At 41.2% G+C, this 24,797-nt stretch overlaps 1 protein-coding gene across 1 annotated transcript in view; it reads right to left on the bottom strand.

The window, feature by feature from the left end:
• Nucleotides 1-4,282: 4,282 nt before the first annotated feature.
• ADCY10 (adenylate cyclase 10) overlaps nt 4,283-24,797 on the bottom strand; it is a 108,674-nt gene continuing 88,159 nt past the window's right edge. Inside the window, exons 26-33 of the mRNA XM_024253687.3 lie at nt 22,747-22,903; nt 18,137-18,341; nt 17,962-18,058; nt 16,487-16,602; nt 15,504-15,621; nt 12,901-13,096; nt 5,581-5,769; nt 4,283-4,665 (exon numbers count right to left, since the gene is read on the bottom strand). Coding sequence (XP_024109455.2) covers nt 4,504-4,665; nt 5,581-5,769; nt 12,901-13,096; nt 15,504-15,621; nt 16,487-16,602; nt 17,962-18,058; nt 18,137-18,341; nt 22,747-22,903 — 1,240 coding nt within the window. The 3' untranslated portion in view covers nt 4,283-4,503. The remainder of the gene's footprint in view (nt 4,666-5,580; nt 5,770-12,900; nt 13,097-15,503; nt 15,622-16,486; nt 16,603-17,961; nt 18,059-18,136; nt 18,342-22,746; nt 22,904-24,797) is intronic.

Genomic DNA, 24,797 nt, shown 5'->3' with positions numbered 1-24,797 from the left:
CTCTGGATTCAGGCACATGGAACTTAACCTTCAAATTGCAGTATAGTCTTTTCTCTCTTTTTCCTTTCTCTCTTCCCTCCCCTCTTTCCCTCCCCTGCTCTCCTTTCTCCTCCCCACTTACCTCCTCTCTCCTCCCTTCCCCCTCCCCCCCATGCCTCCCCTCTCCTCCCCTTTCCATTTCTCCTCCCCTCTGCTCTCCTCTTTTTTTTTTTTTGAAACCAGTTCTCATCACTGCACTTCCAGGACAGGGGAAGCACTGGGGAATGAGGCATCCTAGCTCTGTGGAGGGAAAGGGAGCTGGTCAACATATGCTTTAGGTATTTGTGGTTTTGTTTTTAATTAATAAACTTTATTTATAGAGCAGTTTTAGAGTCATAGCAAAATTGAGTGAAAGGTAGAGAATTCCCATATAGCCCCTGATCCTACATACTCACAACCTCACCTGCTAACAGCATTCCCCACTACAGCAGTACATGTGATACAATTGATGAACCCACATTGACACGGCATTTTGACCCAAAGTCCATAGTTTACATTAAGAGTCACTCTGCTGTTATACATTCTATGGGTTTGAACAGATGTATAATGATGTGAATCCCCCTTCAGAGTAATGTACAGAATAGTTTCACTGCCCTACAACTCCCCTAGGTTCCTCCTGTTCATCTCTCCTCCTCCCACCCCACTGGCAACCACTGTCTCCATAGTTTTGCCTTTTCCAGAAGGTCACATAGTTGGAACCACAGAGCATATAGCCTTTTCAGATTGGCTCCTTTCACTCAGTAATGTGCATTTAAGGTTCTTCTCTGTTTTTTCATGGCTTGATAGCTAATTTCTTTCTAGTGCCGAATAACATTCCATTGTCTAGATTTACCACAGTTTATCCATTCACTTACAGAGGGACATCTTGGTGGCTTCCACGTTTGGGTAATTATACAGTTGCTATAAATGTCCATGTGCAGGGTTTTGTATGGATATGAGTTTTCAGTTCATTTGGGTACATGCCAAAAAGCACAATTGCTGAATTGTATGGTAAGAATATGTCTGGTTTTGTAAGAAACTGTAAAACTGTCTTCCAAAATGGCTGCACAACTTCACATTCCCTCCAGCAACGAGTGAGAGTTCCCATCACTCCACGCCCTTGCCAGCATTTGGTGTCTTAGATTTTGGCCATTCTCATAGGTGTGGTATGCTTTAGTTGTTTAGTAATTTGGGAGATGAACTATTAGTTTCAGAAATCCTCACACTCATTAGCACTATCTACCCATAGAATCAAAATCACAGGGAAGCCTGGTGGTGTTGACTTACAGAAAACGTGAATACTTGCCTGCAGTTCACAAAGGGCACAGGGGTGAGACTCATGCTTTTGGCAGCTGTCGGGCAGCTGAGTATGAACCAGACTAAGGTGGTTGGGGCAGAACCCCAGAGTACTGTCCCCTGAGCCTACGTTCAAGCAATGCAGAGTGGCAACCAGAGGATGCTAAACTCGAAGGAGATGACTCGACTTTATCATGATCACTGCCTGCAGTTACCACCAGGAAGGCCTAACACAGGGTACAGGATATTTAAAGAGAAGGAACAAGTATAACCCAATAAGGAAGGCATAGGCTAGAGATAAAGGCCACCATCCATAGAGAGTGCCCAAAGGCCTACCTTCCTTTGCCCATCAGTATTTAGACTTATGTTTTAGTTTACTTCTCTCTCACTGGCTAATAGCAGACCACAGTGGGCTTCTTTGTTTCCTGTCTGTACCGTCTGTTCTCTTTAAAGTAAAAAAAACAAACTGTCTAAATACAGGATGGGGAGAACTTGTTAGAATACATGTGACAGTATTAAAGGCTAATGCTTATGGATCTCCTTCTGTATACTAGGCAGTAGTTTTTTTTTAATTTAAAAAAAAATTGTTTTTTGAGATGGTCTCACTCTGTTGCCCAGGCTGGAGTGCACTGGCATGATCTCTGATCACTGCAACCTCCGTCTCCCAGGTTCAAGCAATCCTCCCACCTTCACCTCCCGAGTAGCTGGGACTATAGGCGCATGCCACCACACCCAGTTAACTTTTGCATTTTTGTTTTTTTGGTAGAGACAGGGTTTCATCATGTTGCCCAGCCTGGCCTTGAACTCCTGAGCTCAAGCAATCCACCTGCCTCAGCCTCCCAAAGTGCTGAAATTATTGTTGTGAGCCACTGCGCCCAGCCCTAGGCAGTGTTTTTCATGTAATTCTTGAAAAAAAGAACCCCACAAAACTCCATGCAGTATGTACTACTATTATTTCCACTTACAGATGAGGAAACTAAGGCACAGAGAGTAAGTAGCCAACTTGGGATTATCTTCCAGATAATTGGAATATGTCCACAGTGACTCCAAAAATGGCTGCCAAAAAAGTGAAGGTGCATAAGTGGTTTTAATAGGACTCTTCTAGGTAGAACAAAAGAAGTAAGAGTCCTCTCCTATTCCACATTGGCCAATCTATAGCTCATATATAAGAGAAATAGAGATAAATTTGAATATATTCAGAGACAAGTGACCAGGATACTGAGGGAACCGAAAACAAGGAGCTGGTAGGAGAAGCAGAAGGAACCGGAGATATTTAGCTTGCAGAAGGCTCAAGAGAACCATGAGAGGTATGTTCAAGGGTTTGAAGGGGTCAGTGAGGAACAAGTTTAAATTTATTCTGTATGATTCCAAAGAGTAGAACTAGGTCCATTTTGTGGAAGCTAAAGGGAACTTGAATCTTTAGACGGTCAAAGCGATTTTTAAGACAGAAAACACTGTTTCCTGATGGTTTGCACAGACAGAGAGCCAGAAAAAGTGGACTTGAATATGCTTCGACAAGGGCACACAATTTCTGGATTTAGGCTCCAGTTCAGCCACTTACTGGCCAGATGATCTCAGGCAAGCCAAAGCATCTGCCATTCTCACCATTCAGGGTTTACAGGGAGAAGATAAGAGCAGGTCCCAGAACTCTCTGTGTCTATAAAGAGTTGTACAAATGTAAGGAATTGTTATGATTAAGGCATTAATTTATTATGACAATGCAGTCAAAATGAATCTGAGCTCAGAGGCTGTTCCGCTGAGTCTTCAAGATGTCCAGGTTTTGTATGTGTCACTCCTTCCACCATGCAGAATTTGAACACAGCTCTATTATATTACAGTAGAATGGGCTCAGCGAGGTTTACATGTGCATCTGTTTTTTCTATTGGACATGTGAGCTTGCTGAGGTCAAGAATTGTGCCCTTCATGTTTTTATATCTTAATCTCCAGTACTTAGTCAGGGATTAGTATACAGTAATGAGTTGGAAAACTGTAGTGGGGTGAATAAGTGAGAGAATGAATAAAGTACAAAATAAGGCAACTAGAAAGCAAGGGATTTCTATATTGCAGCATGGGGTGAGCATGCAGCTTCCAGGATGACAGTTTTGAAGAGGACAATACTTAATCGAAGTTTAGTATTTGATGTGTTTATTTTAAAATCAGTCATCTAATATTAGTTTGTTTTTATTTGTATGGCACATAGTAATTTTCAACACTTTTTAACCTTCACTATCTTATTCAATATTCACAAATGTACACTAACATAGGGAAGTTATGTGGATCAGGCAGGGTATATGTATCAGGCAGGAATAAAGTGTGCTTATGGCAGAGCTCATGTTAGAACCTAATGTTCTGATTTCTTAGCTTGGAGCTCTTCCCTCCATGCCAGGCCACCAGGCCTCTGTGGCTAACCTCGTGGTATCATCTAGGTCTTTCTAAACTCGTTTGTGGAACTCAGTTATGTGATTAGGAGAAAAAATGCACAGTCTTGCTTTTGCATCTGGGAAATGATGAAGAATGAAAGTTGTTATTTCTTAAATATAAAAAAACATGCAAACTCTAAATATGTAAAAGATACCCATGTAAAAATTATTATTTTAATTTTTAAAACTTGATCTTTATTTTATATTAAACATATTTATCTGATATTAAAATTTTATTTGATATTTGATGCATGTGGTTAGAGGGGCTAAGACATCACCCTGGCTTTGGAAGCTGCAGTCAGGCCCTACAAACATGTATCTTTTCTAATTCTGTCTTTGTAGACCATGACAAATGTTTGCTATTTGTAATATTGTGCTACCTCCAAAAGACTTAACAATTGGACATTTAAAAATAAGTATTTTCGTTAATATACTAACTAGAAACATGTCTTTTGCAACACACGATGTCATACCATCTTGAGATTAATAATTTCTAATATGATACAGTTTTGCATGGGCTGAAATAAACAGGTCAAGCTAAAACAACATGAATGGTAAAAGCAATTTTTTGTAACATTAGGAAGAAGTAAACCATGACACTCCTGACCCTTTTAGGCCCTCCAGAAAGAGGAGAAATCAATATGTCTGTTTCTGTGTCTGGAACAGAACAGATTGTGTAGGAACCTGGAGCGGGCCAGCCACGGAGAAAGGTCAATAATAGATAATCACAAGGACATAGTGCTTATTAAAATCTTTTTTCTTTGACATGTTAGAAATGATTGTCCACGGTATTAGCTCTCATCAGGAATTTGTTTTTTTGAAGATCCTGAATGTTTACCCTGCCTGCTACAATTTTTTCCCATGATGGGAGACTCAAGATCGTCTGAAGCCATTGGTCTTCTTTTAACTCAGAGGTTGAGTACCACGATTCCTGAGAGGAAAGAAACAGAAAAAAGAAATCATTAGTGCTTCTTGACTTTTGTAATCAAGGTTAGTCCAATATCAAACAAGGCAAAATGTCTTTGAGCTTTCAAAACCATGTGAACCCATAGACAAAAATGAATCTTGCTGTCCAAACTAGGATACTGACACAGCCCTCTTGAAATACACACATATACTCATACATTCATTCATTTATTCAACAAAACTGAGTATAAGGCTCTGTGCTAGGCACTAAGTGTGGTTTTTGCTTTCAAAGAATTCACATTCTCGAGGAAAGGAAAGACACGCAGACAGATGTAACACAAAGTGGAAAGTGGCCACAAAGAAGGGCAGAGAGAGAGCATGCTAAGGGGGATTTGGATGAGGGAGAGAGACCATGAGAACTTAAAGGGGAAGAGGAAGCTCACAAACCTGAACTATGGACATGTCACCCTTTCTGGTAAGAATCCAGAAAGGCCTATGGTGACTGCTATGGTCTGAATGTTGGCATCCCCTGAAATTCATATATTGAAAATTAACCCCCAAGGTAATGGTATTAAGAGTTGGGCCTTTGGGAGGTAATTAGGTCATGAGGGCTCTGCCCTCATAAAAGGGCTGGAGGGAGCAAATTTTCTTTTTCCATCCTTTTGACATGTGAGGACACAGCAAAAGGCACCATCTGTGAGGAATGGACCCTCACCAGACAGCGAATCTTCAAAGCCTTGATCTTGGACTTCCAGCTTCCAAAACTGAGCAGTAGGTTTCTATTGTTTATCAATGACCCAGTCTAAGATATTTTGTTAATGGCAGCCTGGATGGACTAAGACCTTCCATGCCTGGTGAAACCTAACCAGGCAGTAGGCTTCTGGGCTTCTTTATATGGGTGAGCATCCCCCACCCCAGTTTGCTAGCTGATGATACATACTTTGTTCATGTTCAGCCAGCATTTCTCCAGTATATTCCCCTGTGTTTCAGAGAGCCGCAAGGCTGTGTTCAGGAAGAGGCCACATTTCTGCCCATCTCCCATTAATATACAGACGTAAGCCATCAGGTGGTAGAGCCTTGGGCAAAAGACAGGGCCAGTGGTATTTTGAGCCACCAGATTCTCCAAGTTCTAAAGAAAAAAACCCACAACAGTATATTAGAATTAAACAGGGGTCCTTGACTGTAAGTTATTTCCTTTGCAGATGATTTGGGAACATTTCAAGGATTTAAGCAATCAAGTGAGAAAATACATTATAGAGACATACACAGTAGGTATTGGAGATAAGATAATAAATGTCAGGCGGAGTGGCCCCCATGGTCCACTGAGATCAGGAATTGACCTGAGAGATCCCATCATTACTTCTCTGCAATAACTTTTTTTAAAAAATTATTTTGATTATTATGATTATTAAGGCAGTACAAGGTAATTGTTGAAAAATTAGGGAAAAAAAATTGGCCATTTCTGCATGTAATGAGCTTGGAAATAACCACTTGGTCCTAGAAACAAGTAAAAAGCTGAACAGGCTGGGCGCAGTGGTTCACGCCTATAATCCCAGCACTTTGGGAGGCCGAGGTGGGTGGATCACAAGGTCAAGAGATCAAGACCATCCTGGCCAACATGGTGAAACTCCGTCTCTACTAAAAATACAAAAATTAGCTAGGCATGGTGGTACGTGACTGTAGTCCCAGCCACTCAGGAGGCTGAGGCAGGAGAATCGCTTGAACCAGGGAGGCAGAGGTTGCAGTGAGCCGAGATCGCGCCACTGCACTCCAGCCTTGTGAGAGAGTGAGACCCCATCTCAAAAATAAATAAATAAATAAAGCTGAACAGACTGGAAGATCAACAACTATTCTTGGATCCATAAGAGAGGTGAGAACACAGGGCAAACTGCTGCCCCTAAGACTGGAGAGACAAACAGATGGAGACTCACAAGTGGAAACCACCGTGGGAACCAGTGCCAGGCTAAAAAAGCTGAACTGTAATTGATGAATTGCTAGAAACTCAGAGTGGACCAGTCTGGGAGTTAAAAACTCTAGGGAGAAGAGGATTCTGGAGAGATGGCAGAGTAGGAAGTACCAACTATCTGTAGCCCCACCTAGAATCTGTCAGAATGTAACTATTTTAGAATTCTGGAGTCTACTGAAGGCTTGTAAATACCAGAGGAAGGCTTGGATGGTAAACTGAGGTTAATTTCAGTTTCAGCTCTTAGCAAAGCTGCCTGTCCTCCAACCTCAAAACCTGTGGCAGAGAGTTGTTGTGCACATGCTCCTGAAGAACCTGCACACAACTTGTGGGAACAAGGGTGGGCAAAAAGGACCCTGTCTGAGATATCAGGGATCTGTGCTCTGATCACCAATTGCTGCTTCTGATGGAAGAGGTAGGCAGTCATTGTTGCACCTCTCCCCATCATTGCAAGCCCCTCCCACTCCAGTTGAAGTGACTTCCAGTGGATTTAAAGGGCTATTGCCCTTTCCTCCCCCGACTTTATTTTTCTCTCCACCCACCCTTCACCACCTTGACAGCCAGACATTAAATACTAAGACATTCAAAAGCAACTGCCTATAAAAGGAAAATTAGTAAGTGACTGTGCATGCCTAGGGAAAGGCACAGGCTCAGAAAAGATCTGGGAAGACCTTAAGTTTGCACCTCAGGCTGATCCTTGGCATAGAGACAGCCTACAACAATAAAAAACAAAAACAACAACAAAACCCATAAAACCCTGGGGAAGAGGGAGAATTTGATATCCAGAGCTATCATATTATTAGATTCAAAGGTCTAGTTTACAACAACAACAACAACAACAAAAAGGCATACCAAGAAACAGGAAAGCATGGCTCATCCCAAAGGGGAAAAAATATCAAGAGAAACTGTCCCTGAAAAAGACCTAATGGCAGATATCCTACACAAAGATTTTTAAACAACTCCAAAGATAATCAAAGAACTAAAGGAAAATGTGGATAAAGTCAAGTAATTGATGTATGAAAATAATGGAAATATCAGTAAAGTGACAGAAAACCTAAAAATATACCAAAAAGAAATTCTGGAGGTGAAAACTGCAATAACTAAAATTAAAAAAAATCACTAGAGGGATTCAAAGGCAGAGTTAAATAGGCAGCAGACTTGAAGATAAGACAATGGAAATTATTGAGTCTGAGGAACAGAAAGAAAAAAGATTGAAGAAAAGTTAACAGAGCCTAAGGGACTTGAGGAACACCAAGAAGTGAACCAATAAATGTGTTGTGGAAGTCCCTGAAGAAGAAGAGAGAGAGAAAGGACTAGAAAGAATATTTGAAGAAATAATGATTGAAAACTTTCCAAATTTGATGAAAGACATGAATATAAACATCCAAGAAGCTCAACAAACTCCAAGTAAGATAAACTTAAAGAGATACACACTGAGACAAATATAATCACTTTTGAAAAGTGAAAGACACGAAACTTGAAAGCAGTGAGAGAAGCAACTAATCACATACAAGACATCTTCAATAAGATCACCAGCAGATTTCTCATCAGAAAATGTAGAGGTCAGAAGGCAGTGGGCCAATACATTCAAAATGTTAAAAGAAAAAACCCCGTCAACCAAGAGTCTTCTATTCAGCAAAAGTGTCCTTCAAAGATAAGGGAGAAATTAAGACATTCCCAGACAATCAAAAACAAAGTTAATTACCACCAGGACTTTCTTCCAAAAAATGCCCATGCCTTAAAAAAAAGAAAGAAAAGAAAAGAAATACCTAAAGGAGCCCTGTAGGGTAAAATGAAAGGACAGTCAAAGCTCTAAGAAGAAATAAAGATCTCAACAAAGGTAAATACATGGACAATTAAGTGTTATTGTAATAATAGTTTGTAACTTGTTTTGTTTTCTACGTCTTTAAGAGATTAATACGTTTTTAAAATTTAGTAGCCCAAAAGCTAGTATTATTGTAACTTTGAGTTGTAACTTCACATTTTGTTTTCTACATAATTGAAGAGACTGATCATTTAAAATAATTACTCATTTATGTTTTGGGGCATATAATGTATAAAAATGTAATTCTGTGACATCAACAACTGAAAGGGGTGGGAAGCTATTAAAGGAGCGGAGTTCTTTGTGCATTACTGAAGTTAACTTTAGGATGCTAAATGTAATCCTCATGGTAACCATAAGGAAAATAGCTATAGAATATATACCAAAGAAAATGGGGAAAGAACTTAAATGTTCCACTATGAAAAATTAAATGCAAAATAAGACAGTAGTTCAGGAAATGAGGAATGAAAAAGCAGTAAGGCATATTGAAAACAAATAGCAAAATGATACACACAAGTCCCTCTTTATCAGTAATTACTTTAAATGTAATTGAATTAAACTCTCAACAAAAAAACAAGTTGGCAGAATGGATTTTTTAAAAACATGATCTAATTACATACTAAAAGAGACTCACTTTAGATCCAAAGACACAAATAAATGGAGAGTGAAAAGATAGAAAAAGATACTTTATACAAATAGTAACCCAAAGAGAATAAGGGTGGCTATACTAATGTCAGACAAAATAAACTTTAAATCAGAAAGAAACTTACAAGAGGCAAAGAATAATATTATATATTAATAAAAATTTAAATACAGCAAAATATATACAATTATAAACATTTGTTTTATAATTATATTTTTAAAATAAAAATATAACAATTATAAACATTTATGCATCTAATAAAATTGTCAATATATATGAAGCAAAAACTGACAAAATTAAAGGTAGAAATAGACAGTTCTATAATAGTAGTTGGAGACTTCACTAACAGTCAATAATGGATAGAACAATTATACAAAAGATAAGACATACAGGATTTAGACAACACAATAAACCAACTAAATCTAACAAACATACACTTAATGGGTATAGAGTTTCTGTTTTACAAGATGAAGAGAGTTATGGAGATGGAGGGCAGACATGGATACACAACATTATAAATGTATTTAATACCACTGAACTGCATACTTAAACATGATTAAGATGTTAAGTTTTATGCTATGTGTATTTGGATCACAATAAAAAAAATTAGGCCACACATGGTGGCTCATGCCTGTAATCCCAGCACTTGGGGGGGCTGAAGTAGTCAGATCACCTGAGGTCAGGAGTTCAGGACTAGCCTGGCCAACATGGTGAAACCCCGTCTCTACGAAAATACAAAAATTAGCCAGGCATGATGGTGGGTGCCTGTAATCCCAGCTACTCAGGAGGCTGAGGCACAAGAATCACTTGAACCTAGGAGATGGAGGTTGCAGTGAGCCGAGATCGCGCCATTGCACTCCAGCCTGGGCGACAGAGTGAGACTGTCTCCAACAACAACAACAACAAAAATTAGACAAAAAAAATCCCAAACACCTTCAGGTGAACCCCCACAGTTTTGTGTGTTTTACCTCCAGAAGCTCAACCAGGATCTTTCAGTAAATATTGGAGGAAAAAAATCTCTCATTCTTTCAGCAGAGGAAGAGGAAAAGGAACCATTTTGAAATATGCCAGAATACTCCATTTTTCTAAACAAGGTGTGCCCTCAGGAGAAACTATGTAATCAGAGCCTAACCTCCAGGGGTTTTATTAGAGTCTAACTGATCTTGGAGAAGAGGAATACCCAACTAAACCCAGCTCTAGCCATTATGTCTCACCTAAGGAAGAGGGGACTGAAAAGCACTTGTGAAGTTCTTAGACCAGAGGAATAGGCTCACTAAAAGACTGAGACCTAATCATAGGACTGTAGAATGCTTTCCCTCTCCTCACAACTTACCATCACATTACAAAAGACTTATTTAGACAAAGTCTTTTTACCTGGTACATCATATCTGGCTATCAAGAAAAATTACAAGGCATACTAAAAGGCAAAAACATAGTTTGAAAACACAAGTCAGAACCAGACATGACAGGGATGTTTAAATTATCAGACTGGGAATTTAAAATAACTATGATTAATATGCTAAAAGCTCTAATGAATAAAGTAGAGAGCATGTAAGAGCAGTATAAGCAGAGAGATGGAAATCCTAAGAACAAAAAATAAATGCTAGAGATCAAAAACACTGTAAGAGAAATGAAGAATGCCTTTGACAGGCTTATTAGTAGACATGACCCAGCTGAGGAAAGAATCTCTGAGTTCAAGGGCATATTAATAGAAACCTACAGAACTGAAAAGCTAAGAGAACAAAGACTAGAAAAGAAAAACCATAACAGAATATCTAAGGATTGTGGGATAAGTACAAAAGGTATACTAGGTGCATAATAGAAATATCAGAAGGAGAAGAAAGAGAAAAGTAACATCAGAAATACTTGAAGCAAGAAAGACTGAAATTTTTTCCAAATTAAGGTCAAACACCAAACCACAGATCCAGGAAGCTCGCAGAACACCATGTAGGATATATGCCCCAAAACCCCAACACATAGGCATATAATTTGTAAACTACAGAAAATCAAAGATAAACAAAAAATTTTAGGTCAGGCACGGTGGCTCACACCTGTAATCCCAGCACTTTGGGTGGCAGAGGTGGGCAGGTCACTTGAAGTCAGGAGTTCAAGACCAGACTGGCCAACATGGTGAAACCCTGTCTTTACTAAAAATACACAAATTAGTCAGGCGTGTTGGCAGGCGCCTGTAATCCCAGCTACTCAGGAGGCTGTGGCAGGAGAATTGCTTGAACCTAGGAGGTGGAGGTTGCAGTGAGTCAAGATCACGCCACTGCACTCCAGCCTGCGTGACAGAGTGAGACTATTTCAAAAAAAAGAGAAAAACAAAAAATTTTTAAAGAAGCCCAGGGGACTTCTATAGAGGAACAACAACAACAAAAGAATTGCCTTTCACTTTTCCTCAGAAACCATGCAAGCAAGAAGACAGTGCCATGACCTGTTGACAGGAAAAAAATCCCTAGAATTCTTTACCCGGTGAAATTATCCTTCAAAATTGAAGACAAAATAAAGACTTCTCAAACTAAAATTGAAGGAAGTTGTTGCTAATAGCCCTGACTTGCAAGAAATGTTAAAGAAATTCTTTAGAGAAGGAAAATATGTAGTTCAGAAACTTAGAGCTACATAAAGAAAGAAAGCATTGAAGAAGGAGTAAGTGGAGGTAAAATAATTTTCCTTTTCTTATTCTAACAGATGACAGTTTGTTCAAAATAACAACAGCAACAATGTGTTCAATTATTCAATTATGTCTACTTATGTAAATACATCTCCTAAGCAGAGATCCCAGACCAGACCACCCAGGCTTTGGACCCGCCAAACTGTGAGTTAAGAAGTGGGTGTTGTTTTGGCCTTGGCATGGTGGCTCACATCTGTAATCCCAGCACTTTGGAAGGCTGAGGTGGGTGGATCACTTGAGGTCAAGAGTTCAAGACCAGCCTGGTTAAGGTGGTGAAACCCCCATCTCTACTAAAAATTCAAAAATTAGCCAGGCATGGTGGCACGTGCCTGTAATCCCAGCTACTTGGGAGGCTGAGGTAAGAGAATTGTTTGAACCCGGGAGGCAGAGGTTGCAGTAAGTCGAGATTGCGCCACTGCACTCCAGCCTGGGTGACAAAGCGAGGCTCTGTTAAGAAGTGGGTGTTGTTTTAAGCTGTTAACTTTGTGGTAATGAGTGACAGAGCAATAGAAAACTAATACACCTGTGCTCAGTGTTTACAAGAACAAGGCAAATGTGTCAACCCAACACCAGAGATTTAGCCCTTTATTCTCTTAGGGGACTTGCCCATGCCAGGTTGTAAACTCTTGGAGGTGTTTAATTTGCTCACTCTTGCACCCCAGCACTCCTGTATTAATATGCTTAATACATACTTGAATTTTTAAAATCGTCGTGTGGAATGATTTGTCTACCAGGATGCTTTATCACAGCAATAGCAATAAAATCATACAGAAAAGTTCTATCCATAATTAGGCCATACAATCATATATCTGTAAGATAAAGTACCATGCTTCCTTTTAAATCGTGATGTGAAAAACAATTTAATGACAGAAAATTATTCATAATATATTTAATAGCAAATTACAAAATAGAGAAATGTGCATGCACACACACAGAAAAATACTTGAAAAGTGGGATCTCAATATACAAAAAGTACTTATCTCTGAGTAGTAAGGTTATGGGCAATTTATATTTTCTTTCTTACTTTGGGGAAGTGCCTTCAAAAACTTCTATTATAAAAATATATGAATTCTATAATGAGAAAATAATTAGCACAGGAATTAGATAGAGATCCATTTAAGGTGTATTTTATATTGGAAACTGGAGAATAGGCCTCACCTTGAGTAGCTCCTCCCCACTGGCTTGGGCATTCTCTGACTGTTCTTTGATTTGTTTTTGAAGGTGAAGAACTTGCCCCTCCATGTACCTAGATATTCCATCATAGTAATTAAGTGTCATGGTTCTTCTTGGCAAAAGATTTTTAGCTCTATTGGAAAATTTATAAAAGTTGTCCCATTCCTGAAGTCTGGCATACCTGCATTACCACAAGAGAATAAGAAAAATCAGTATCACCCATTAGGAATAGGCTGGCTTTCTGAAATGGCTCTCTGGATGTGCAGCTTCCTTTACCTGGGTCTCTGGAAATGTGTAGTCTCCTGCCTACCCCTGCTTCACACTCCCTAAAAAAGCAGGAAATTATGTGATACAGAGCAAGGAAATAATAAATTTTTTTGATGACTTGAGATGAATAGAATCCTTGGAAACACTCAGGTAATATTAGCCACCATTGAACTCTTTGGCTTTTTTTCTTTTTTTGAGACGAAGTCTTGCTCTTGTCCCCCAGTTTGGAGTGCAATGGCGCGATCTTGGCTTACTGCAACCTCTGCCTCCTGGGTTCAAGTGATTCTCCTGCCTCAGCCTCCCGAGTAGCTGGGATTACAGGTGTGTACCACCACGCCCAGCTAATTTTTTGTATTTTAAGTAGAGACGGGGTTACACCATGTTGGCTAGGCTGGTCTCGAACTCCTGACCTCAGGTGATCCACCTGCCTTGGCATCCCAAAGTGCTGGGATTACAGGCTGAGCCACCACACCCGGCCACTTTGGCAAAGTGAGGGAGATCAGACACTTGGAGCTGTAGATTCTGGGGCTTGAAGAAATTGTTCAAATACCAAAGAGAGATGATTTAGCCTAGTACTGCTCAAAATGTGGTCCACAGATTGGCATCATCAGTATCACCTGGATTCTCATTAATGCAGGTTCTCTGGTTCAGTCCAGGTCTACTGAATCAGACAGGCTCTGGGGGTGTGGCATCTCTGAGTTAACAAGCTCTCCAGGTGATTTTTATGCCCACTAAAATCTGAGCAGCATTGGCCTAGGACACAGCTGTTTAAAAAACTCTCCTGCTGAGATAGACAAGAAAAATAAATTTGGATGATTTCTGGACTTTAGATTCCTTAACCTTTAACTCACATTGGTAAGTTATTTGATTTTGAACTTTAATTGGCAAAAGTAATTAATTTTTGGATTTTAATTTCTCCTCATTAATTTTATAATAAGAGGGGATTTCTTGCCAGGTGCAGTGGCTCATGCCTGTAATCCCAGCATTCGGGAAGGCTGAGGTAGACAGGACCTGAGCCCAGGAGTTGGAGACCAGCCTGGGCAACATCACTACATTCCATCTCTACAAAAAATTAAAATTAGCCAGGCGTGGTGGTATGTGCCTGCAACTCCAGCTACTCAGGAAGCCGAGGTGTTTGGGAGGATCACTTGAGCCTGGGAAGGCGAGGCTGCAGTGATCCGCGATAGTACCATGGGACTCCAACCTGGGTGACACAGCAAGACTCTCAGAAAGAAGGAAGGGGTGGATTTCTATTCAAATTTGGAGCTGTTCTAACTTGTAGCATTTTATATAGGAATGTCTTCATATTGTCATTTAGTCTCATCACAAACCTCTGATAGACCATATGGTTGCATATAATTTAATTAAGATAGGAAATAAAATAATAGGGGGTGATTTTTAGTCTTGGGGATAGTCATGGAAATAATTTAATGAATGTTCTGTTCTGACCCATTTTAGAACCTTAGCATTCATCTCCTTCCTTAAGGGTATGACCATAATAGCAACATGCTTAACTGAGTTAAAAAACGTAGTAGGTTAAGGAAATTGAGCCTTAGGCTTAATGAGTTAATGAGGTACAGGGAGAATGCTTCTTCCTCACTCCTGAAATTTCCTTCCATGTGAGGGGCCTCTATTTGGTGCAAAGCACCAGAACTCTTTCCCTGCTTCACTTGCCCCTTCAATGATAAGGAGAGATCTTTCTGGTGATTTGGGAGAGGAATTGGGCAAGTATAACTCCGTCCGTGTCTCTCTCTATCTTGAGAGCCAGTGAAGCCAACAGGGAATGTGATACTGATCTCTCTGCTACAAGAGGCCTGCCTCCATGTGAGTAGACCTACAGTTTTCCATAACTGCCTGCTGCTGAATGGGTTAAGTCTAATTCCAGGGCTCAATATTACGAAGCCCACTTTCGTGAAGATATAAGCCATGTCTTCCAACATTGGCTTTGTCAATCCATGTGATTAGATATGGGCAGGTGCCGGGTGGGCAAGTGGTGCTATTCATTAGTCTTCCTCAAACCCCAGCGCCCCTCTGAAGAAAGCAATCTTTTCTTATTTATCCCTGTATCACCACAACATGATATGTTTGCAATAAATGTTTATTGCATGGAATGTAATTGAGATAACTTTGCTTTTCTGTCCTTGGCCAAGGGGGATGAACTAGTTGATCCCTAACATGTCTCTCAGTGTAAATATCCTCTGACACCCTTAAGCTGTCTCAGGTATAAATTGTGAATACTTTCTAAAAGATTTTTCAAGAACTCTTCCTTAGGATTCAACATTTTCACTTTGGGAATTTAGTGATATGCCACACATTGTTACCAGATAGCTACAGAGGAATAAAGTCCCAGGAGGAGTCCACTCTGGAACTTGAGGATTCTGTTGTCTTCATATTGGTGTATGAATTCCAAACATTCTTCAAATGTTCTATAAACAAAACCTAAGAGAGAGGAATGGGTGAGAGTTATTAGTAGGTGTGGGTGATCATCTTTCTAGCCTAGTCGCTCTCGGTTGAATTTCCCACTGCAGGGAGAGTTGCCTCTGATTATTGTATGAATCCAAAGGATCCCGTGGATTGCAACAACCTCATGACTGGATTTCCCTGTGTTTGCTGAATCCTACCTATTGGGGAGTGTTACGGATATATACTACAGTTCCACAGTACTGACCAGGCAGGTGTGGGGTTTAAACTAATGCTTCCTGGCCTTAGTGCAGCCTAGGACTTCTCTGTCTCCCCACACGTGCTTCCTTTGTTGGTGGCAACGTCTGCATCCCCTTTCAAGATCACGTGTGGGGAAAACAATTCCCAGGTTGGTTCCTGTGGTTTAGTGTGTACACTTCAAGTGACCTACTTGGTGTCACTTGAAGGTTATCAGGAAGTAACTTCTTTTCCAAATCACCAATAGCTACCAGCCTGGAACTCTCACCTCAAGCAATCTAGTCCTTCATTCTAAAGCATGAAGTCTCTAAGTACATCCTGCTAAAAGTTAAAAACCCCTAGTAAAAGGCACATAGTAAGACAGTCAGCCACTATCACTTAGGTGCAAATTGATCTGACAGTTTAACTGGCAGCTCATATCCATCAGGTTCCTTCAGACTTAATTCTCCTTCTTGCCGTGCCTTTACAATCTCGGCACCTGCTAGACAGTGCTTCAGCTCACACAACCAGCCTCTCTCCATCCCTGCCATGTAAGTCCACCAGCTAGAAACCTAGTGGTCCCAAAGCCCCAACCTGAGAACTGCCACACCACACCAGCAGAGGTGTCACACCCCCAAGTTATTTTACATTCCAAACCCACACTTACCAGAATAAAGCAGGATGTCCAAGCAGACAAAATAGAAAAATGCCTGGCTGAAGATGTGTTCCTGTGTTACAGAAAGCTCCCACAGCTGCCCCAGCACCTGGATCAATTGTGGGTATCTATGGAAAAGAAAAGGTAGTGGCCATTAAAAAGCGGTGGATATTGTAATCCCAGCACTTTGGGAGGCTGAGGTGGGTGGATCACGAGGTCAGGAGTTCGAGACCAGCCTGGCCAACATGGTGAAACCCCCGTCTCTACTAAAAATACAAAAATTAGCTGTGCATGGTGGCGGGCGCCTGTAATCCCAGCTACTTGGGAGGCTGAGGCAGGAGAATCACTTGAAACCGGAAGGCGGAGGTTGCGGTGAGCCAATATCGCACCACTGCACTCCAGCCTGGGCAAAAGAGCGAAACTCCATCTCAAAAAACAAACAGACAGACAGACAAAAAAAAGCAGTGGATATAATGGACTTTGGGGACTTGGAGGGGAGGGGAGGAGGGAAGTGAGGAATAAAAGACTACATGTTGGGTATGTGTACGCTGCTCGGGTGACAGGTGCACTAAAATCTCAGAATTCACCTCTATAAAATTCATCTGTGTAACCGGAAACCATTTATACCCCCAAAGCTATTGAATAAAAAAAGCAGTGGATAGGATGAGGTTCAGTAAAGTCCCTTCCTGGTCTAGTCTTGGTCCTTCTCAGTAATTCGGAACCAAATATACCTCTTAAACAGATTTCAAACACACCCCTATCCAGGACTAAAACCTCAATCTCAAATTGGCCCTTTTTTTCAAATTGCTCTTTCCTGGGTCCTCTATATCAGGGTGACCTGAGTCACAGCAAATTGGCCTTGACCTCTAGTCCTGGTTGCTATTCTCTGGCCATTTGCCTCCCTGGAAGACTTTTCCCTTTTTCTCCACCTGACAGAAGTGGAGGCCTGATTCCCACAGCTGGGATGACTGTCTGACTACCCTCTGATCACTGGCCAGAGCAACCAGATTAGAGGTGATGCATGGCAAAGAATTCTGTTTAAAATAAAAAAGACAAGGCCTGGCACAATGGCTCATGCCTGTAATCCCAACACTTTGGGAGGCTGAGGTGGGTGGGTCACTTGAGGTCAGGAGTTCAAGACCAGCCTGGCCAACAGGGTGAAACCCCCTCTCTTCTAAAAAATACAAAAATTAGCTGGGTGTGGTGGCACGTGCCTGTAATCCCAGCTACGTGGGAGGTTGAGGCAGGAGAATTGCTTAAACCCGGAAGGCAGAGGTTGCAGTGAGCCGAGATCGCACTACTGCACTCTAGCCTGGGAGACAGAGCAAGACTCTGTCTGAAAAAAGAAAAAAGGATGACTATTATCAGTTACATTTTCTTACTGCAAACTCTACTCCCTTCCCCACCCTAGGACCAGGCTAAAGTTGAACCCAGAATACTCAATAGCCTCCTCCCCCTAATTTTGGAAAATGCTTTAAGATAAATACCTGCCGTTCAGAAGGAGACATCTGCTAAGTCTGCAGAGGGACTGATAGTGTCGGTTGGGATTCTGGAGCAGTGCCCACATCTGAAGGGCTCGGGAGCCTGGGAAGAAAACAATTCCAGTATATTATGGGGCATTCCTTGTATCCTCATGTCCCATCTTGCCCAGCCAGCCCTTACCTAACTCAATGGCCAAATCCAGGTGTCCCATTATGAGCTTGTTGAAGACCAGTGTCTCGGCCACGTATGCCACGATTTCAATGCCCTCACCTTTCAGGGGGAGGTTGAAGATGTGCTCCATGGCCATGACTTCATATTTGAACCACACACCTTGGTAGCCAGCCAGGTGGTGGTATAGCGAATAGTCTAGGTAAGCCTTAATGATCTGAAATGGCAGAGTGGAGGAAGAGTGAGGCGGAACGCAAAGCAGAAAGCTCAGGAACATCACTCAATGTCTGCCAGTAAATGTTTGTTTATTAAGCTTGGGAATAGAGCTGGACATTTGGCCGAAGCCATGGGCTTAGAAACAGAAATCAAATTGGGTTTCTGCCACCTGTTTACTGAGTCATTCGGGATAAGCTTGATGGCCCCTTGCCCATGTAGTCCTTAAATGAAATATAAAAATTTTAATTTCTGTGAAAAATAAAAGCAATAGCTTACATATTAGATGTATAATTGCAGAGCAAAAAGCCTGCAAGGATACACTCCAAAGTGTGAACAGTAGTTATCTATTTGTTGGGGGTGGGAGGAGAGATTTTATTTTATGCGCCTCTGTGATGCTTGTTATAACAAGCATGTATAACTTTTGTAATTTAACAAAAAAGAAAGAAAGGTTGGTTTGGTTTGTTTGGCTTTTTTTTTTAAATAAGGACTAGTTTTAAACCTAATTTGGAGGTCAGGTGCAGTGGCTCACATCTATAATCCCAGCACTTCTGGAGGCCGAGGCAGGAGGATTGCTTGAGCTCAGGAGTTCCAGATGAGCCTGGGCACAATAGCGAGACCCTGTTTCAATAACAACAAAACAAAAACTAGCCAGGCATGGTGGCACATGCCTGTAGTCCTACCTACTCAGGAGGCTGAGATGAGAAGTCACTTGAGCACAGGAGTTTGAGCCTACCCTGGGCAATATAGTGAGACCTGATCTCTACAAAAGATTTAAAAAAAAAAAATAGCCAGCATGATGACACAAGCCTGTAATCCTAGCTGCTCAGGAAGCTGAGGTGTTTGGGAGGATCACTTGAGCAGGGGAGGTTGAGGCTGCAGTGAGCCATGATCACGCCACTGCACTCCAGCCTGGGTGACTGAGTGAGACCCTTCTCAAAAACGAACAAACAAATAAATCTAATTTGGAGATTTAAGAGAAACTGGTTACTCTAAACAACTCTTTAAAAAGATAAAGTTGCTTCAGAGTATACACGCTTAGAGAATAGTGAGGAGAAAAGAGTTCCTTCTAAAGAAGCAGTTTTATTATATATACAAAAACAAAATAATACATGTAAACTACTTTGAAAAATACAAACAGGAAAAATAAAGTATCTCTAGTGGTGGGAGTATTGGGGTCAGGGAAGTATTTTAGAATAGAGGCTTTTTTCTTGGAATTCCTCAGATGGGACAAAATAAGCAGCCTACAAATTCTGTGTTATAGGCAGGTCCCTGGATACTTAAACCACAGTCAGTCTTAGAGAATTCCTTTCTTCCTGGTTTGGAACATGTTCCAGATAATGCTACCAGAAGGTAAGGATAGCCAGAAATGGTGGTGGGGGAGAGAGAAGTGTTGGGCACAAGAAATCCAAGGCTGTAATAAAGCCTAGGACCTCTTGGATTTGGGCCAAGAGAATGGAGGTCCAACTGCTTCACTTTACAGAGAAAATATAAAGCTCCTTGTTTATGCGGCTTGCCAGTGGTCACACTGCAGATAGGCAGAGTCCTGGAAACCACCCTCTGGCTCTCAGTCTGGGTCTTTCCATTCTCCCATGCTGAGTCCCTCACCTGCTTTTGAGCACTGAGGGGAGCGCTTCTCTGCTTTCAATCCCAGCCACCTTGATGACAAATGTCGTAGTTCACATTCTATCCTGACTTTTTATTTTCCCCACCCCAACTCTACCACAATTCTTAGGATATAGCTCCAAATGTGGAGAAGTATTTCAGTCGATGTAAATTTCTTGAGCAACTGCAAATGTTCTAGAAACTTAGGATGTGAACAATACAGCTGAAGAGGTCCTTGCTTCCATGGGATTTACACGCTGGTAAGGGAGAGAGACCAAGAACCAATGCAGGAGCAGACAAGAAATTGTCAAATGGTAATAATACCTATTAAAACAGAGTGACAAGTTAGAAAGTGAATGGGTGGCCATGACCAGTTCCCTCCAAGCAGAGGAAACATCCAGTGACAGATGGGATTAAACTTCTGTGTTTGAGGAACCAAAAGAAGACCAATATGGCTGGACTTGTGACTACTTCATGGCCTACAGAGCTAGAAGAGGATGGGAAATAGGCAGGGGTCAATCTTGATGGGCTTTATAAATACTTCTGTATTCTAGGAGAGCCAGCCTAAGTTCACCGAAAGGAATTAATGTAGAGGACAGACTCCAGGTTAGGAATCTAAGCTCCTCCAACATTTACGGTGCTACTTGACCCCTTCTCTTAATTCCTGACAATTAACGACTCCAGGAGGAAGAAACCCAGACTTAATGTACTTTTTTTTTTTTTTTTTCTGAGATGGAGTCCTGCTCTGTTGCCCAGGTTGGAGTGCAGTGGAGTGATCTCTGCTCACTGCAAGCTCCACCTCCTGGGTTCACACCATTCTCCTGCCTCAGCCTCCCGAGTAGCTGGGACTACAGGCACCTGCCACCGTGCCCGGCTAATTTTTTTTCTTTGTATTTTTAGTAGAGACGGGGTTTCACCGTGGTCTGGATCTCCTGACCTCGTGATCTGCCCACCTCGGCCTCCCAAAGTGCTGGGATTACAGGCGTAAGCCACCGCGCCTGGCCTGCTGACTTAATGTACTTTTATAAAGGAGCAAGGTCACTCTCATTAGATGAGTTTGATTTAGCTTAATAATTTCTTGATCATGTCTCCTGATATCTTCTTCATCTAGTCAAAGGCTTCTTTGGTTATGACCTAGACTAGTGGTTCTCCCAATTCATCCTGGGAGCCCTAGGGATCCCTGACACCTTTTCAGAGACCACATGAGGTCAAAGCTAGTTCCATAATATCCAGGCATTTTAAATTAAAAAAAAAATTTTTTTTTTGAGTTGGAATCTCGCTTTTGTCATCCAGGCTGGAGTGCAATGGCATGATCTCATCTCACTGCAACCTCTGTCTCCTGGGTTCAAGCAATTCTCCTGCCTCGGCCTCCTGAGTAGCTGGGATTACAGGCACCCACCACCACACTCAGCTAATTTTTGTATTTTTAGTAAAGATAGAGTTTCCCCATGTTGGCCAGGCTAGTCTCGAACTCCTGACCTCGCGTGATCCGCCCACCTCAGCCTCCCAAAGTGCTGAGATTACAGGCGTGAGCCACCACGCCCGGCTAATATCCAGGCATTATTTGTGACAGGAAAAATAGTGAAAGACCTTAAAATGGTCAAAAACACAACTTAGTGGGGGTCCTACCTAGCTTACTAATCAAAGTTATCTCTATTTCTCTTTGGACTATCTTACAACTATGTTGCAGAAAACTGATAATAATATAAGTGATATGATTTGTTATTCATAGAAATGTAAATATTCAGTGGAATACAAGTGATTATTATGCTGTTACTAGACAAGTTTTGTATCCATTGGTAAACAGAATTCTCCTTGGAACCACTTGGTTCCAATCTTACTAATTTCAATTGACTCAGCTCAGTGAGTTAAATAAAATCTTTGATGTGTACTTTCCATATTTGTTATCAGTTATAATTCTACCTTTTTAAAAAAGAATTATCCTTTAACATTTTTCTCTTTCACCCTCATTCTCTCATGAATATACACTGGAGTCTTCCAGAGGCAACATACGTGATACTGCAACAGTGAAAGCAGAAGCAGATGTGAGAATCTAGTTGTCTTCTATGAAGCCAGATGTTAAAATATTGGCAAAAATTTAATACAATGCCACATTTCCCATTTTTTGTTTGCGGAAAAGAGTTTTAAAAAATGAAAATGGTAATTATGTTAATATGTAATAGGCTTGTTATCTTTATTTTAAAATAATATTTTAGGCCAGGTGCAGTGCCTCATGCCTGTAATCCCAGCACTTTGGAAGGCCAGTGCGGGCAGATCACTTGAGGTCAGGAGTTCAAGACCAGCCTGGCCAACATGGTGAAACCCCGTCGTTTCTAAAAATACAAAAATTAGCTGGGTGTGGTGGCGCATGCATGTAGTCCCAGCTACTCGGGAGGGAGGATGAGGCAAGAGAATCTCTTGAACCCGGGAAGTGGAGGTTGCAGTGAGCCGAGATCGTGCCACTGCACTCCAGCCTGGGTGACAGAGCAAGACTCCATCTCAAAAAAAACGCAAAAATAATAATAATAATATTTTAGAATTTTCTCGGATTTTGTTTCTTATATGATATCAGTAGATTCAACCCATATAAATAAAAGCTATTTGGGATCTTCAATAATTTTTAAGAGTGTGAAGTGATCCTGGAGCCAAAGTGTTTGAGAACTGCTGGCCTTGTCAAAACAAGCCAGTCAGAAAGCCTTCTATTATTATATCCTCAGAATTTTGAATCCTAATTGGCTTTCACTAGGCTGTTCTTCCCAAATGAAATTCAGAAACTTAAAGGAGCAGCTACAAAAATCCCCTACCTGGAAACAATTTTGAGTTTCCAGTGCAGTATTCATTTGCATCATAACTGCCAGGTGGGCATAATACTTGCAGTGAAAAAGGTAACTGTAGCTATAGATGCGCCACAGCAAGGAAAGGCAGACAGTTTGCCGGTAAAGTTGTGCCAGCCTCTTCTTCCTATTGGATAAAGTAAACACAAAGGGAACATAAAAGGTATCAACATTACCATGATTTAGGGGAGCACAGGTACATGGTGTCCTCACTATGGGCCTGGGAATCAAAACTGACTTGAATTTGAGGCCTGTCTCCATGACTGACAAACAAGCACATTAATTTTTATGGAGCACGTTTTCTCCATTGTAAAATGGGAATCATAATACCTACTTTATAATGATTAAGATAATTTATGTAAAGCATCTGTCCTGTGTCAGGTAATTGCTAAGTGAAGCTATTTAAAAAGCACATTGATATTATTCATCACATTTGATTCTGATGACAATCCCGTAACAAAAGAGTGGAGTAACTGACTCCATTTTACATATGAGGAAGGTGAGACTCAGGTTAAGTAATTAAGGCAAAGACACATAGCTGGAATGTGGTGGTGCCAGGATTCAAACTCCATCTACCTCCAGCCCAAAAGCCCAATGTATTATTTTCTCCATTGCACACTGCTTTCAGGAACTACTTCTCAGCTCAACAAAGGTGTGAAAGGAAAATAAAAACTCAGGATCCCAATTCACTATGCCAAAAGGAAAAAATTAAGCTGAAAGCTGAGTCATGCAAGAAGTTGCCTTTCCTTTTGTTCCTTAGCAGACAGCTACAGATAAAAAGTTAAGTATCTGCACAGGTAGTTACTCTATGTCCGCCTTATCCTAGTTAAGTGCCTATTTACTGAGTGTGAGACAATACATAATTGACTATTCCCCTAGCTGCTCCTATTCTCTTGCAACATGTGGGTTATTATCATGCCCTCCGTCATTTTCCTCCAGCCCACTTTTCCCCATTAAATACTGCAGTCTCAAACAGGGACTGTTTCTGTGGTTTTGTTTTGTTTTTTTTTCTTCTGGGCATGTCCTTAACCTTGGCAAAATAAACTTACAAATTGATTGAGACCTGTCTCGGGTACTTTTTAGTTTACAAAAAAAAAAAAAAAGAAGAGGATTTTTTGTTTTTTGAGCCTCGCTCTGTTGTCCAGGTTGGAGTGCAGTGGCATGATCTCAGCTCACTGCAACCTCTGCTTCCCAGGTTCAAGCGATTGTCTTTCCTCAGCCTCCCCAGTAGCTGGGATTACAGGCACACACCACCATGCCTGGCTAATTATTTTGTGTTTTTGGTAGAGATGGGGTTTCGCCATGTTGGCCAGGCTGGTCCTGAACCCCTGACCTCAGGTGATCTGCCTGTCTCAGCCTCCCAAAGTGCTGGGATTGCAAGTGTGAGACACTGTGCCCGGCCGAAAAATTAGCATTTTTAACTATTGCATTTTGAAAGGAAAATATCTTGGGCCCCCAAAATCACTAAGGAAAACTCAAGCTGGAAACTGCTTAGGGCAAACCTGCCTCCCATTCTATTCAAAGTCACTCCTCCGCTCTTTGAGATAGATGCATATCTGATTTGCCTCCTTTGGAAAGGCTAATCAGAAACTCAAAAGAATGCAACCGTTTGCGTCTCACCTATCTGTGACCTGGAAGCTCCCTCCCAACTTCCTGCCCTTGCTTCAAGTTGTCCCACCTTTCCAGACCGAACCAATGTACTTCTTACATATGTTGACTGATGTCTCCTGTCTCCCCAAATGTATAAAACTAAGCTGTGCCCCGACCACCTTGGGCACATGTCTTTAGGACTTACTGAGGCTGTGTTACAGGCGTGTCCTCAACCTTGGCAAAATAAACGTTCTAAATTATGATGTGGAAATGATTTTTTTAAAAGGTTCTAAGGAAACATGGACAGGGTAAAATCTTTTTTTTTATGACGGAGTCTCGCTTTATTGCCCAGGCTGGAGTGCAGTGGCGCGATCTTGGCTCGCTTTAACCTCCACCTCCCTGGTTCAAGCAATTCCCCTGCCTCAGCCTTC

The sequence above is a fragment of the Pongo abelii genome, chromosome 1 (genome assembly GCF_028885655.2).
Source record: "Pongo abelii isolate AG06213 chromosome 1, NHGRI_mPonAbe1-v2.0_pri, whole genome shotgun sequence".
Classification (NCBI taxonomy): domain Eukaryota; kingdom Metazoa; phylum Chordata; class Mammalia; order Primates; family Hominidae; genus Pongo; species Pongo abelii.
Note: the sequence above shows the minus strand (reverse complement) of the source record. Positions and strands in the feature narration are given on the sequence as shown.